This window comes from Lethenteron reissneri, chromosome 51, assembly GCF_015708825.2.
Source record: "Lethenteron reissneri isolate LAM-NWPU_2019-01 chromosome 51, ASM1570882v1, whole genome shotgun sequence".
NCBI lineage: Eukaryota > Metazoa > Chordata > Hyperoartia > Petromyzontiformes > Petromyzontidae > Lethenteron > Lethenteron reissneri.
Genome location: NC_083829.1, coordinates 7,263,003 through 7,279,884, shown reverse-complemented (window position 1 = coordinate 7,279,884; position 16,882 = coordinate 7,263,003). Strand labels below are relative to the sequence as shown.

The window sequence follows — 16,882 nt, the reverse complement described above, 5'->3', positions numbered from 1 at the left end:
GTGTAAAAACATCAGTACTGGTAGGAGACAAAGGTAGCCGGGCATGGTGCAAATCGCGCCACCGCCTCTCCATGTCGCCAATCCAGCCTTCACGGGTGTTTGCTCACGGCACTTGCCCCCACCCCGCATAGCAGCCTGTGCAGGCTACACGGGCATCTTTGTCTTTGTACTTACAATACCGTGCTTGCGGAGCACGCACGAAGGCCCCGCTGGGTGTAAAGGTGGCCGCGTGCGGCGGGGCTGAAAGAGCCTTTCAAATGCCTCCTGCACCACCACCCCCCGCCTACTCACCCTGCCCCCCGAGCGGCCTCTTGGAGATGGGGGGCCGCCGCTGCTGTGCTTTGTTCTGTCCGACCGGTGACTTTGCATTGAACCCGTCCATGCATGTGTGTGTGTGTGTCCCCTGTGCCCCCCCTGTGACCCCTCCATTGTCTCTTTTTGACACTTGTGTGCTCCCTGTGCCCCCCCCCCCGTGTTCCCCCCCGTGGCCCCCTCCCCCCAACCGTGCCCCCCCCCCCGCTTCTCCCTGTGCCGCTGTGTGCAGGGTGAGGGTGGCGCTCGCGATTGCCAGCGAGCCCTGGAGACACTCTTTAGTGTCCTCTACTCCATGTGCCGACTCATGGTACTGCACTCGCCGCACCACGCGTCACACAATAATACACACACACAGTTGCGTGTGACGGCGGCGGTATGGCGCGGCTCTGCTTCTGCGGTAGAAAAACAACACCGGCACCTCCTGAGCCACGCCGGGCTGGCTCGGCACAGCTCCGGCACGGCTCGGTTGCGCAGTGGAAAACGCTCGTCGCGCGAGCACCATGTGGCGTCTCGTTCGCAGGCCCCGTTTACGCCGTTCATCACGGAGTTAATGTACCAGAACCTGCGGCACCTGGTGGACCCGGCCTCCGCTTGCGAGAAGGACACACGCAGCATCCACTACCTCATGCTGCCTCTCACCAGGTGCGGCCCCCTTACCCCCCCCCCCCCCCACCACGACCCCCGACCTCACTTGTTGCTGAATCCGCCATGGGATCCCTTGCCCCACTGTCCGACCCCTGGTCCCACTATCCGGCCTCCGATTAGCGCGGTTGGCTACATATGGTGCAAAAGAAGTCCATCATACATACTTGAGAAGGAGGGATGGCAGGCGGACAGTGTGGTGGATGAGGTGGATGAGGAGGGTGTGCGATGAGGTTTGAACTGTATGGGGGGGGGGTGTGTCTGTGTGTGTGCAGGGAGACTCTGATCGATGAGCGCATTGAGAAGGCCGTGGCGCGGATGCAGTCGGTGGTGGAGCTGGGCAGGGTGGTGCGCGACCGCAAAACGCTCCCCGTCAAGGTGGGACCCCGACACCGACACCAACACTAAGACCAACACCAACATGAACACCAACACTAACACTAAGACCAACATTAACCCCACCCCTAACACTAACCCCGACCCTGACCATAACCCCGAACTCGAACCCAACACTAACCTCAACCATAACCCAAAACATAACTCCAACCCCAAACCTAACCCTAACCCCAAACCTAACCCCAACCCTAACCCCAAACCCAACCCTAACCCCAAACCCAACCCTAACCCCAAACCCAAACCTAACCCCAAACCCAACCCTAACCCCAAACCCAACCCTAACCCCAACCCGTCAAGGTTGCACCACAAGCCGAACCCTCCCCGTACGACCACACTCTGAGATACAGGGGTTGGTGAATCACAGATAGATGAGTGGGGCCACACTGTGTGTGTGTGCGAGATGTGCTTGGTGGATCAAGGAGAGAGAAGGGTGGACCCATGTAGTATGTGAGAGGATGTGTCCGCATCAGGCAGTAGAGACACTTGAGTGGTGGTCCCCAGTGATGGCCACGTGCACTCATGCGGCAGTGAGGGTGGTGTGTGTGAGCGCGCGTGTGCAAGCGTGTGCAATGTCATAGCCAACATTGGTGACGAATATCTGAGCCTCCCCTAGATTCACTCAGCCTTAAATGAGCAGCTGGAGCAGTGTGTAAGCGTCTGCGCTGGGGAGACAAAGGCGGCCAGGCGTGGCGTTGGCCTTCCACCCTCCTCGTGTTCTGCGCCGGCATTAATAGGTGCTTGCTAACAGCACTTGCCCCAACAGTCTTTCAAGGCAATACGGGGGATCTTTGCTTGTTTTGTTTGTTTGTAGCGGTGATGCGTGTTTGCATTATGAAGCCGGCGGGCCCCTAGGTCGACTCGGCCATTAATGGGGTGGTGGGTAAACGTCAGGCGACCGTGTGTGGCGGTGCTGGCCACCCCATCCCATGGCGTGCCACGCCGACTTGAATAGGTGCTCGCTGACATCTTTGTCTCTGCGCACGTTTGCGCATGTCTGAGTGCGTGCCTTTGTGTATGACCTTGTTTGCGTGTTCTTGTGCATACTTGCCTGTGCGTACGTGCCTGCGCATACGTGTGTGCATCTGCTTGCTTGTGTGTGCGTGCGCTAATGTGGTCATGTGTGTCTGTGCGCGTATGTGCACGCGCGTGCCCATGTGCGTGTGCCCGTGTGCCCGTGTGTGTGTATGTTTGTGCGTGCGTGTGTGCAAAAGATTATGGGGGGGCGGGGGTGTATTTGTCTTTGTGTATGCAAATGCGAATGTTTGTGTGCATCTACTTTTGCTAATGCCTCTGTGTGCGTGTGTGCGTGTGTGTGCGTGTGTGTGTGCATGCCCAGTATCCCCTGCGGGAGGTGGTGGTCATCCATCAGGATCCGCAGGCCTTGGAGGACATCCAGTTGCTGCAGAAGTACATCTTGGAGGTGACGGAAAAATTGACAAATGTTTGCACAAGCGAGTGCGCTTTGCATACGAACTGCGTGCGTGTGTGCTGTGCGCGCGTGTGTGCTGGGTGTATGCTGTGTGTATGCTGTGTATGTGTGTATGCTGTTTGTATGCGCCGCCTATGCTATGCGTATTTTGTGCATATACTCTGCACGTGTGCATGTCTGCTATGTTCGTGAATTTTTTTTTTACATTGATGATTAATCCAAAAGTGCGACGTCGCAGGATATGACGTCACTGCTATGAAGTCACTTCCGCGGTAGCGTCGTGCGGCACAAGGCGATGCCGCTTCTGTTCGCACGAAGATACGATCGTGCCGTCACCGTCCTAGAATCTCACCACCCAGACCCGGAAGAACGCTGCTGGCGGACGGAGTGGAGCACCACCTCATTCAAACATTATCGCAACTCCTCCTGGTTTTGACTTTCCTCCTCCTACTCCTCTAAGACGCCAGTGGTGGAACCATCAATCGAACCATCAGAACATCAACAACAGGTCGTTGTGTACATCTCCTTCTTAAGTGGAAAACGAAGGACACAAGCCACAGTTAAAGTAGTGCGATTGTCACCATGCAACCAAACTCTAGACCATACACTAAACCACTGTAGTCTGCACACCTTCAATGGAGGAGGAGCAACGGCAAAACTACAGGAACTCTTTCCTGAAGCCCTCTCGTCATGGCCAGCAGACCTCTACATTGCCAACGAGCTCCTGAACTATATTGCTCCTGCCACCGTGTGCAAGGACAGAAGAATCCGAAAATCTGAAACAGATTTAATCCGAGATGCATGCCTAAAGCGTGTGTGTCTTCTGAAACAGATTTAATCCAAAATGCATGCCTAAAGCGTGTGTCTTTCCCGCACCCCCCCCCTCCTCCCCGTGTCCCCCCAACAGGAGTTGAACGTGCGGGTTCTGACAACGTCCACCGACAAGAAACGCTACGGCGTGATTCTGCGCGCCGAGCCAGACCACATGGTGCTGGGCCAGAGGCTCAAGGGCGCCTTCAGGTCCGTCATGGCTGCCATTCAGAAGCTGGACGACGCTCAGCTGCAGGAGTTCCAGAGCAAGGGTGAGGTGGGGCGGCACTACCGGGGGGAGGTGGGGGGCAAGAGTGGTGGTGGCTGGGCTCTGTGATATCGCAGTGATGATGCGACGTTGTTGCTCGCGGTGAGCGATGGCAACGATGTTGCTTGTGGCGGTGATGTTGCAAGTGATGACGTTGGTGATGTTGCTAATGGTGATGTTGCGATTGCCGATGTTGCTAGTGACGAAGTTGCTAATGGTGATGTTGCGATTGCCGATGTTGTTAGTGACAACGTTCCTAATGGCGATGGCGTTGTTAACGGTGAGGTTGCTCGCGATGACGTTGCTCGCGACAATGTCGCTGGCGTCTCGTGTCACTCCGCCCGTGACTGGAGTGGCCCCCATTACATCTCAATCAAGTCACTTATGCAAATGAGACACGCGCATTATATTTCAATTAGGCCCACTCGGAGGTTGCATGCATCGCTCAGCACAGCTGCTCGGCTTGCAGAGGCAGTGGGGGTGGGCGATGATGATCATAATGATGGCTGTGATGATGATGGCAGCGGTGATGGCGGTCACGATGCCTGCAGTGCTGATGTGGCAGTGATGTTGACAGCATTGATGATGATAATGGCTGTGATGATGATGATGATGGTAATGACATTGTTACGTGTGATCCCAACTGAATAATTTGCACGTAATAATATAATTTGGCAAATTGTTTAGCAAGCAACATACGAAGACAAAGATCCCCCATATAGCCTTAACAGCCTTTTGGGCCAAGTGTAACACAAGGGGGTGGGTGGCCATCACCACCCCCAGCCGCCTTTGTCTCCCCAGTGACGATATTTACACATCGCACCAGGTACTCATTTCAGATTCTATTTAGGGGATGCATGCGTGCGCACACGCACACATGCACACACATGCACCACGCATGTACACACTACCAGCTCTGCGGATGTGCTCTGTCCCAGGGCAGTTTGCCATTTCCCTTGAGTGTGATTCTCTCTGAGCTCGATCGCCTCCGTTGGTCGGTGTTGCTGTCATTGTTGCCTTCGTGTATATATATTTATTTATTCACGCAGATAATTTTTAGCAACCGCCACCACTACCACCGCCGCTCTTTCTATCCGAGGGCTGCTGCGTTACGCAAACACCGGCACCCGGGGCTGCCGTACCCACGTCAGGGGGAGGGCAAGGGTGGGGGAGGGGATGGAGAGCAGAGGAGGGAAGGAGCTGGCAGTGGCATGGAGGGAGCGAAGGAGAGAGGGGGAGTGATGGGAAGAGGAAAGCAGTCGAGGAGGGGGGGGGGGAAGCGATTGGAAGAGAGGGGGAGCAGAGGGGGCTTGTCCAGAGGAGGGAAAGAAGGAAGAGAGGGGGTGGGCAGTGGTCGTACAGGGGGAACGAAACATGGGGGGGGGGGAGAGGGGGGGGGGACAGGAGGGAGGGGGGTGACTGTGAGCTGGTCAGACGGAGGAGGAAGTGCCTAAGGATGGGGGGGGGCAAGCTGAGGATGGGGGGGCGGGCAAGGAGAAGGGGAGGGGGAGGAGGACAGAAGAGGAGCAATCAGAGAAGATGTGAGGAGGTGTGGATGAGAAGTGGGGAGAGAAGAGAAGAGGTGGGAGGGGGGCAGTTTAGAGAGGGGAGAAGGTGGGGGGTGTGAAGAGGAGAAGCGGCGTGGATCGGAGCGCACGCCTCACCGCCCGCGAATCTGTTCCACCTTCGGGCCCGTTCGTTGCTCTGCTCGTCAACCTCTGGAGCGCCCTCCCCCACTGCCACCCGTGCTGTCGACTCCTGCCCCCCTGTTCAAGCCCAGGGCTCTAGGCTTTCCTTACGAACGACTGCCTCGCTCTCTCGATTAATAAAACACACCCACCGCTTCTCGACGGTCTCTTGAGATGCAGTCGCATTAAGATGCGATGCATATCCACGTTGTGCTGTGTAGACTCGCACAGAGATCTAGAGACTCGCAGCTCACACGGAGACTCGTAGACTCGTACAAGAGACCCAAAGACATGCACAGAGACCCGAAGGCTCGCACAGAGACAATCTTGCCCACTTTTTCCGGTGCCCACTGCGGTGCCGTGCTGAATGGTAACTCTCAGCCACTCCTCCCTTCTCCGGCAGTGCCACCTTTGGACCTGCCTTCAAAAAACTCAACGTCGTGGGGGTGGGGTGGTGGGAGGGGGGGGCACGGGGAGATGGGGGGTGTAGGTGTTGTTTATTTGCTCCCTCGGTGGGGGGCTGTGGACGGTGCTTGAGCTTATCTTGTTAATGGATAGACCGTGGTCAATCCACTGCTGGGTGAAGGCCTTGCCATCCCATTGCTTCGGTCAAGGAAGTTGTTTGACCATACTTCACCACTCTGGCTCTACGAGCAATACCCTTTGACAGGGTGACACAGTTGTGAACAGGGTTGTATAAAGTGAACAGGGTGGTGTGCTGAACAGGGTGGAACTGATTAACAGGGTGACACGGAGACGAATAGGGTAATGCGGCGATGAACAGACTTGCGCAGTGATGAGCACTGTGGCATGGTGACAAACAGGGCGGCACAGTGATGAGCACGGTGGCACGGTGACAATCAGGGCGGCACGGTGATGAACACGGTGGCACGGTGATGATGAATGGGGTGGTACAGTGACAAACAGGGCGGCACGGTGATGAACACGGTGGCACGGTGATGATGAATGGGGTGGTACAGTGACAAACAGGGTGGCACGGACGCGCGCATGGCAGAACTGACCGGTTGTGCGGACTATTTCTTTTCGCGTGAACGTGAGCAGGCAGCATCGTGGTGGAAGGGCACGAGCTGCGTGGAGAGGACCTGCGGCTCATGTACAGGTTCGAGCAGGTGGCCGGAGCAAGCTCCCAGTACGAGACCCACTCGGACTCAGAGGTCAGAGGTCGAACCACCACCCCTCCCCCTAGCCCCCCCCCATCCCTAACCCTCCCCACACCACAGCTCTACAACGCCCATTGTTGTTGCTATTGTGAGCATTATTGTGCTTGTGTTCACCCGGGAAAGCCCCGCTGAGTCTCTTGACTCTTTATTTTCAGGAGGGTCCTGCGGAGTTTGAAGGAGCGGGGGGGGCGACGAGTTGCAGGGTTGATGCCCATCGAGTGATTTGCGTCATGATTTTTCAACATTGGTGAAGTTTGACTTCTCTAGTGAGAGACGTCACGGGACCGACCTTACCCCTACTCACCCATACTCACCCCTCTCCTACTCTCCTACCATCACCTACCACAACTCTACCCCTACTCACCCCTGCTCACCCTGCTCACCCCCTTCCTGTCCTACCCTCACCTACCACAACTCTGCCCCTACTCACCCCTACTTAGAATGCTCACCCCTCTCCTCTCCTATTTCCCTACCCTCACCTACCCTATTTTTACCTTCTACTTACCCCTCTATCCTCTATCCTCATCTACTTTCAGTAGACCTCATTCTTTCTGCGTCTGTCTCTGTGTCTGTTCAATATGTTTCTGTATTTGTGGCTTTGTGTGTCTGTCTGTGTGTCTTTTGTCAGTCTATGCATGTATATGTGCGTGTTTGTCTTTCTGTCTGTCCATTTCTGCCTCTCTTTGTGTCCATCGCTATGCGTGTCTCTCTGCCTGTGTGTCTGTCTGTGTAAAAATCTGTATGTCTGCCTGTGTGTCTGTCTGTGTACAAATCTGTATCTGTTCATCTACTTGTCTGTATATCCAGTCGAATCGCTCTCTCCACCTGCCTGCATCTCTGTCCACCCAATTCGTCCACCCAATTCGTCCACCCACCCATCCACCCATATAGCCATCCACCCCATCCTCACGCCTCTCAACTGCGCTGTCCCACGCACGCCGACCGCGTCGTGACCTCGTCTCACCTTCCCATCGCTCTCCGACCCCCACGGGAGTTCGCGCGCAAATTCCTCTACAGCCCCGAACCGGTGCCGGGAAAACCTCAACCCTCTGGCTCACGTGCAGCACGGAGCCACGGATTGCCGCGGCATCCAGCCTCTGCGCGTGCGCGCGTGTTATTTTTCCCGTCACTCCGTCATTGTCCGTTGTCCCATTAACCGTCTGGCGAGCACCACTTCCAGGCAGTCAATTAGCAGCGCGCACGCTCGTCCAAGGATCGCTTAATTTCCGAACGATCTGCCGCGCTTAACCCGTGTGCCGGCGGAGCCTCAACCCGAGTCCCGGCCACGGTGAGACGGAGAGACGTGTGCACACACGGTGAGCTCGCCGATCCGCTAGCGAAGTCCCCTTCGACGTCTGCGCCCCATGTTCTCTCGTCGGCACGCGACGGCCAGACTCTTGCGAACGACATCATGGGCGTCTTTAACGGCCACTGCGAGCGAAGCGGATGGCACGCGGTAGCCTTGGCACGGTGAGCGCCACCGCAGCGATGTGTGAACGTTCGACTTCTTTCACACCGTACGTAGCCAACCGTGCTAATCGGAGGTGCGGAGGAAGGACAACAAAGGAAGCACAAAAAGCAGTTCTAAAGAAATTAGCTTTCAATCTAGATGATTTAAAAGTGCATATCTCCAGTGACTGCGGAAACGCATCTGAAAGCGCGAGATCCAGTCACCGTTTTTGTTCGATGGTTAGCCAAAAGCGATTGCGAGGATACCCGGAGTTTGCGTGATGGTTTAAAACCGTCACGCGGCCACAGAAATGGAACCGCGAATCTCCGCAGCGAGCGGCGAGCGCACTGCCGCCGGGCCGTGGCGGATTGGGGAGAAGGCCTTCATGCAGCAGTGGATAGAGGCAAGCAATTCGAGCAACTTGCGGGTAAATGTGTACGGGTGTGCACTGGTTATTTATTTAAGAGCGCAGCGGAGGCGAGATCGATTGTGAGAAAGTGAAATCTAACGGCAGAATAATCCCGCCGCTCCGCGGGATTTGCAGGCGAAATGGGAGCGAAGAATCGGACAGTGGGGCCCCCCTCTCCCCCGAGCCCAGCGACCCCCGCGGTCTAACGGCCACACGGACACGCCCGCATGCGTGCGGCCCCTTCTCTCAATCCACTGCTGGATGACGGCCTCCACTTGACTGCTGGGTCGCATGCAAGCTCCGTTATAATGGAGACAAGCTGGAAAACATATAATGGGCTGCTGCCACGGCGCTTTAACGGGTCGGCAGTGCCAACCGGACTTGCGATCCCGAGATCACCGGTTCGATTCTACCTCCCGGCATGGCAATTGAAAATATGGGGTAGCAAGTTGATTAAATCCTCCCCTCCACCACCGATTGTCCACCCAGCAGTATTAAGGGGTATAACCACAATTATGATAATTGGTTTTATACCCTTTTATCTGGCAACAAAACTGACACCTTTTTTTTACAAGGAGTCATGTTTGCATAGACCACAATACCTGCAGTCATAATGCAAACAAAAAACATAACTCGGATGATGTATGTATGCACTGTCCTTCTAGTTGATTGGTCCACACCTGAGACAGCTTTCTTTAGAGCCTAGTCTCACATGGGTTGGACCAGATGACGCCAAAAGGCGCACGGTCTATGCAAACATGACACCTTGTAAAAAAAGGTGTCAGTTTTGTTGCCAGATAAAAGGGTAAAAAAACAATTATCATATTTTTTACTGGCAAATGAGGTTCCAATGGTACAACCACAGTTAGTCTATGGTGGGGGTACACCTGCTCACGGTGGTGGGGTAAAGTGTGGGTACGTCCACACCTCTTCGGAACACGTCTGACCAGCGTGCAAAGCTCGGCCAAATACCACGCGAGAGTTGGCGCCAGTGGAGGAGACCCCAAAGGGCCGGCAGTGGCGTGTGATTGAGCTATTGCAGGGCTGCGCCTTAACCTTTTTAACACAATGTAAACCGAAATGAATGTGAACAATGACAAGCAAAGCAAAGCAACTCGAGAGAAAATATAATACCAATAGATTTAGTGTGTATGCGTGCAGGCAGGGGGGGAGCAGTGGTGTAGTGGTTAGCGCGTTGCGCTGTGAACCCAGCGACCCGAGTTCGATTGCCGCTCACAGTCAACATTATCTGAACCGGTTCTCGGCCTCCCCTAGGTCAACTCAGCCTTAAAAACGAGTACCTGGTGCGATGTGTAAACATTGCCACTGGGGAGGAGACCGAGGCGGAGTGGCGTTGAGCACGAACCCTCTCGTGTGTCGTGCCGGCCTTCGTAGGTGCAACTCGCTACCAGTACTTGCCCTAGCGCTCTGGTAAAGGCTGCACGGGGGATCTTTGTCTTTGTTTGTGCACGGAGTGGGGGGGTGGGCAGGGTTTTTGACACGAGCGCAACCAATCTCGCACAATTGAGCCGCCTGTTACAAATCGATTGTGGGCGAAACGTCTCCCCCCCCCCCCCCGTGTCAACCCACAACGCGTTCTGGTGAATCTCTAGACCGATACTCAGGAGGGTGCTGTAGGCAATGTTTCACCATTTTTGGGGAGGGGGGGGCGGGGTTTTGGAGGGGATCAAATTTGCGTTTTGACGTCTCAACTGGGAAACTGAACCGGTCCGCAGGGTGGGGAGGCCCTCGTCCGTCAGCGTGTTGACAGAGTGGCTGTAAACCACCATCTCGTCGTCGTCGTCGTGGTGGTGGTGGTGGTGGTGTCATCCGTACGGACGGCCGCGTGAACCCAGGCGACCTCGTGACACCCCTCCTTCTCCAACGTGATCCGTAGCTAGCAGCTCGTTAGTTTTTACTATTTAAAAATCGATATCTATATTGGTATTTATTAAGCCAAATGTTATCCCGATGGTGGCATCGGCGTCGAGTCACGAGACGGAGGATCAAGGTCGGGTTCGAGAACGGCTTGCGGAAGTGGATAATGCAGAGCTACCTCTGAGATGTCTCTTCTTCAAGTGACGCCGTAGAGTGCAGCGCTTCCCCACCCGCCGTGCACACGAGAGCGAGGTCCGTCGCGTGACGGCCACCCAGATTTAGTTTTTTTATTCTTCGGCGTTAGAATTCAGCCCAATTGAAAACAGACTCAAATTCAACGAGAGCCCGATTTAATCGCAGGCAAGCAGCTGCAACCCAGACTGGAACCCCGGCTCTCAAGCGGCGGCGGCGGCGGCGGCTCCGGGTCTCGTGACCTCCCGAGCGGCCGCGCGGCTACCTCGCTCAGCAGTTTTGTAGACGCTCGGCGCGCGTGAAAAAAAAACCGCGGGCGTCGGCGTCGGCGGTGGCGAGGAACGGGTTAACGACTCCGCCGCCCGTCCGCGATTGAGTTGTGGCGCGCGTGTTCGCGTGATGGATTTTTTCCTCCTCTGGGCCCGCGGAGCCGCAGAGGTGCGGGCGCCGCGGCCGGGCGGCGGCTGCAAGCGGCGGCGGGAGAACACAGGTCAATGCTCGTGATTGTTCTCTCGCCCAATGTCATTACCTCCTTCGCTGCACCTCGTGCCTCCCTGCGCCCGCCCCGGCTATACTTAGCGGAGGTCACGCTCCCCTGGGGCGGCGTACACCGGTGCCGAGGGTTGGGGGCGGTGTTTGACCCTTTAGTCGCCGAACGACCGTCGCTCGGAATTAAGGCCGCGATGCGCCGGGGCAGTTGTCGCCAAGTAAATAAAATAAAATATAAAAACCACCCCTCTGTTTTCCCACGTGCGCCGCTGGATGGGAGGTGACGAGTTGGGGGAGGTGGGTGGGCTTGGCGACGTTGGAGGCATCGTTGTTATTGGACGCCGTGGTGCGCCGAGGCAATCGTCACACGGTACCGGCAATCGTGACTGGTATCGAAATTTATCACCAGCTACATGGGCGGCTGTGCCAACGTGATGTGGTGGTTTTATGGGGGGGTGGGTGGGAGCAGAGTTGGGACTGGCCAATGAAAATAGAGTTTATTAAACAGAAGAGTTGGGATTGATTAATCTGATTGAAATAATCTGAGCAAGGTCAAGGTGCAGCCCTACGAGTGCTCACTCACACCACTGCCTAGCGGAAGAGCCCTCCACTCGAGGATATGCAGCGCTGTGGGGGGGCAGCAGCGAGGGTTGGTGGATCGCCGCACTAATGTTTCGAAACTTCCCTCCACCGTGGGCGTCGAGGAGGAGCACAGCATAAATGTGAACTCCACATGTCCCTCCTGTACGTGATGGAGCGTTTCCCTCTCGTGCGCGAGGGTTTCTCCAGGTTCTGTTTTGTGCAATTGTGAGCAACAGCCACATCATTGGTTCGCTGCGGCTCAAAGACTCAGAACCTACAAGGCGTGTGGTGAAATGAGGGTATAGATCCATGTGCACTGGGTTCCCTTTGCACGTGAACACTCATTAATTGGCCGATCACACCTTAATACGTAGAGGACCTCAGAGCTTTGGGAGAGTGGCCAGGTGCCTTGTGGTTCCTCCTCCAGGCACCTCTTGAGTCGCCCTCTCTCTGTGCGAGAGCGAGGAGCAGACCCCGTGCGGTGGCGGTGTGCGTCCCAAGTTGACATCGTGAATATCAATACGCGGAGGTCTCGGTGTTGGAACTTGGGGGTGGAGGGGGAGCAGTGTAGATGCAGCGTGGCTGACGAGCGACGTGTGTGCACCACCCCCCCCACCCCCCATCCAGGTGCTGATCCTGCTGGACGTGACCCCTGACCAGGTCATGTTGGACGAGGGCGTTGCCAGAGAGGTCATCAACCGCATCCAGAAGCTGCGCAAGAAGGCGAGTGACCCACAGCAGGAGCAGTGATCAGTGTACAAATCTGGTGGGGGGGGGGGGGAAATTACATTATGAAGGTTGTGGGGGGTGGGGGGGCATGAGGGGGTCAGGCAAGTGAGGATATGGAGGTGGATGGGGGCTGAGACATCACTGCAGATGTAGGAATAGAGCAGCGTTGTGTTGTCTCTGTGGGGGAGCTGTACCTGAGGGGATAGGACATCGGGTAGCCCCAGGGTGACCCCTGCGTGACCTCAGGGTGACCTCTGTGACCCCCACGTGACCGCCGGGTGACTACCGTGTGAGCGCTGGGGGACTGCCCATTGAACCTCGGGTGACCCCAGGGTGACCGACGAGTGACCCACGGGGGACTGCCGGATGACCCCCACGTGACCGCAGGCGCACCTGGTGCCGTCGGACGAGATCTCGGTGTACTACGCGGTTGGGCCGGGCGGGGACTACCTGGCGGGCGTGGTGGAGCGGCACCGGGAGTTTGTGTGCACCACCATCAAGGCTCCACTGCTGCCCTTCCCTGTGCGCGCCGGTGCCGAGCGCATCATCGAGGAGAGCATGCAGGTGAGCGACTTAAATGAGTACCTGGTGCAGTGTGCAAACATTGCTACTACGGAGATCAAGGCGGCCAGGTGTAGTGCTGGCCACCTACTCCCGCATGTGCCGTGCCGGCCTTCATGGGTGCGTGCTAACAGAACTTGCCCCAAAAGCCTGTGAAGGCTATACGGGGGATCTTTGTCTTTTGTAGATAGAGGGGTACATGTGCGCGCGGAGAGACTCGCGTACGCAGGCTAGGTGCACGTTGAGGCCGTCGAGTGTGAAAGGCTCACTGCTGCTGGCAGGAGGAGGTCACGGGACAGATCCGGGCTTTGGGGGTTAACCGACCGAGATGACTGGCAGATCCGCCAACTGCGCTGCCCACTGTGTTCCCCCACTGCGCCCTCACCCCCCACGTGCGTGCGTGCACATTGACGCACGCGCAGACTAAATAAAGTGTCACACGGAGAATTCTTCAGCTCGGCCACCGTCACTGGCGAGGGAGACTCCGCGAACCAGGGGCCCCTGCTGGGGTCGACGGCGGAGTTGGCCGCAATGCTCCCCCCTGACTTGTGGAACTGCCCTTCTCTCGTTACAAACCAACCTCCAGGCTCGCGGGAGTGGGGGGGGGTGCAGGGTGGCGGGGTGAGCAGCTGGGACAGACGGCGTGTCGCTCAATCTGCTGTGCGCAGCCCTGCAGAGCCGGTGGTGGAATTTCCACATTCCCATAATGGGGTGGATCCACATAGTGTTGACTTCCCCCTACGGTGGTGCTAATTTTATCAACTCTGGAGGGAGGGATGATTGGCCGAGTTAAACCCCCCCGCCCACCCGCAACTGGGATTTGAAGCCTGCAACCTTCCGATCGCGGGTCCACTCGCCCTACTGCTGAATGCCATGATCGGGTGAGCTTAGTGTTTCACAAGTTCAGAATCCTGTGACCTCGCACCTTCTGATGAATCCGAAACAGATCCACATGCATGGCACGTCAAGGCCCAGTTTCCAGAGTTAATTGGATTAATCCGAAAATGAACAACGCAACTCCCGGAACCGCTAGACGAGAGAGACGCTCATTTGGTTTAGGTCACAGCTCCCTGTCGCCCTCGCGACGATTTTACCACGGAACGGTTTTGACAATGCGACGATGAAACGACGTGGAGCAAAAAAATAAATATTTAGCAGCGCTCCGCGCGGCATTTTAACGGCAATAATTATCCTGGCGACGCAAACGGCACCCGAGGGGGGCGTCTGTGCCGCGCTCCTGACAAGCGAGACTGTCGGCAGCGGCGGAACCGCGGGCCAGCTGTCGTCCGCCTGCCGACCAGGGGCGGCCGTCTCTGTGCCGCGGCGATCGGCGGCGGTGGTTGTGGTGTTGAAGGCAGCGATGATGGTGTGGGGGTGGTTGTGACCGGAGGTGCTGGTGGCTGTGGTTGTGGTGGTTAGCTGGAATGTTGCCATATTAAGCACAAAACCACATTTAACATGATAGCAGTTGTTGTTTTTTGTGCAGTCATTGGTGGCCGTGCTGAGACCACAGACTCCACTGCGCTTTAATGACGGAATTGACCAAACGTTCCCGTGTGGCAGAACCCTCCTGAAAAAGCGGTCTTGCCACTCGGGCTTTCCTTGAATAATAAAGTGCATCGTCATCGTTACTCGTAAGGGTGTCTCCGGAGATTCACAATGACCGATAAGACACGCGTGTTGGAATGGGGGTTTGTACCCGCCCGTGACTGAGCGGGTCTGTGTGCTGCCCCGAATTAACGGTCTCTGGGCGGTTACCATTGACTGCACCAAACAAAACACCGCGTTAAATTTAGTTTGCGGCCGGGGAGCCCTTAGGCCAGATGGCGGCGGCGGCGGTGGCGGTGATGAGAAGGGGGCTTAAGATTCCACCTCGCTCGCCATCCTCCACCGTCACGTCTCAGGGTCGCGATCCAGCACGAGAATTCGAAAAAAATATATATAAATAGAGATAACTCTGTGCATTGTGGATAATGTAGCGTGTCTAGTGGCTGCAGGGGTATTGCAGGCAGGGGTCCGTTACACAACAACGCGTCGTCATCAGCAGCCATGAACAATCCACTGCTGGATGAAGGCCTCCTACCCCAAGTCGCCACCATTTACAACCTACGATGAGACGATCCATACAATTGCCTGCACGAGAGCCGATCTCATTGCTCGCTCCATCTCCGCGGGGGACATCCTCCCGGATGCGTTCCGTTGCTTGGGCGCCCGCTCCGTTATGATTCCTGACCGTCGTCGTCATCATCATCATCATCACACGGATCGTACGCGAACGGGAAGTCATTGATTTTCGCACGCACGATTCGATCCGTGCATCACGAGCGTGGAAATCTATACGTTTATAAACTGTGTTTGTTTTTTTTCAACGCCAATACCAATTGCGCTGTCGCGGTCGTGAGCCGGGATACGGAATGGATGTGGGACTCTCGCGGAAGGAGCTGCTAGATAAAGAGTTCCAGCTGTGAAAATTAAATTGTACGTTCGTGCCTTAGGATCAACATTGCTTTCGTTTGGCGGAGCAGGTGGGAAATAACTTCCCTCCCTCCCCGACCGTGTGGACCATAAGTCACTGGAAAAAGGATCCTCGGAGGCAGCTCTGTGATGGCCACTTCCTCGGGGACGTCCTCTGACGCACAGGGGGTTGCGCTGCTCTTCGAGCTTTCCTCGCAGATTTTCTCGCCTCGTGATGATGATGCGACGACGATAGCAGCGCAACCGGATTATAAAAAAACAAAACTAGGGGTTGTACAATGCCAAGGATGGGTCGCTCTTCTCGTGTGCTCATCACTGTCATTGTCGTTGTGGTTGTTCCGACGATGGTGGTGGCGGCCGTGGTGGTGGTGGTGGTGACGGCAGCTCAAGGGCTCGGACCTGCAGCTGGTGCTGGTGCGAGGGAGCGAGGGCCTCCTGTCGGCTCCGTGCATCGGCCCCGCCTGCGCCTACGTCAACCTGCAGTTTGTGCAGGGCGGCACTCGTGACGGTGAGTTTCGTTCCGCGGCGAGAATCAGGGCTGCCGGGACGGGGGCTGGTGGACCGGGACAGGGACCGAGGGAATGAGACGAGGGATCGTGGGAATGGGACGATGAAGCCTGTACGGGCCCTGCAGATCTTCCACCCGTCGGCACTGTGGCACCGGTCGGAGTGTTGGTGAAATGATGCTCGCGACGACAGAAGCAAATGATGATCGGATGTCACAGCATCAACCGATTTCCCCTCCCCCCTCGCACCTACAAGGCCCGGTATTGCGAGCCACCGTCCCTGGGCTGAAGGCTCACGGCCAGCGAGATCGATAGTGGAAGGGGGAGAACGCTTACCCCCCCCCCCCCAATGCATGTGTGCGGCGGTGGTGGTCTCCCCCGCGGGCACGTGTCGCAGTAATAGAGACGTATGCCCCTCGCAGGCGCTATTGAGCGTAAATACATTTCACGTCCCCGCACACGCTCGCTTGCTCGCTCGCACACACACACACACACGCGCTCTCCTTAGCACCGCTCGCCACCCCCCGTCGCTCGGGGAGGGCGGGAAGATGGATCTTCATGTGCGAGCGCAGCGTGGGTGGATGAGTGAGAGAGAGTGCGCGTGGTTGTTGTGAGTGCATGGCCACGTGCGTGCGTGTGGATGTACGTGTGTATGTTGAACTTCTATCGGACGGTACGTAGCCAAGCGTGCCAATTGGAGGTGCGTGCGTGTATGTGTTCGGGGAATGGGAAGCGGTAGTGTAATGGTTGGTGCACGTTCGCTACGAACGCGGCGACCCGAGTTCAGTTCCCGCTCGTGACCAATATCAGTGGGACGACTCAGCCTTAAATGAGCACCTGGTGCAGTGTGTAAACATCGCCGCGTGAGAGACACAAAGGCGT

At 56.5% G+C, this 16,882-nt stretch overlaps 1 protein-coding gene across 2 annotated transcripts in view; it reads left to right on the top strand.

Annotated features, from left to right (window-relative positions):
• The window catches only part of IARS1 (isoleucyl-tRNA synthetase 1), a 47,764-nt gene that overhangs the window by 24,469 nt on the left and 6,413 nt on the right, over nt 1-16,882 (top strand). For both annotated transcript variants that reach the window (XM_061572702.1, XM_061572701.1), the window contains 9 exons: nt 545-622; nt 836-957; nt 1,233-1,335; nt 2,690-2,773; nt 3,690-3,864; nt 6,611-6,723; nt 12,357-12,452; nt 12,846-13,022; nt 15,879-16,002. In XM_061572702.1, coding sequence (XP_061428686.1) covers nt 545-622; nt 836-957; nt 1,233-1,335; nt 2,690-2,773; nt 3,690-3,864; nt 6,611-6,723; nt 12,357-12,452; nt 12,846-13,022; nt 15,879-16,002 — 1,072 coding nt within the window. The remainder of the gene's footprint in view (nt 1-544; nt 623-835; nt 958-1,232; nt 1,336-2,689; nt 2,774-3,689; nt 3,865-6,610; nt 6,724-12,356; nt 12,453-12,845; nt 13,023-15,878; nt 16,003-16,882) is intronic.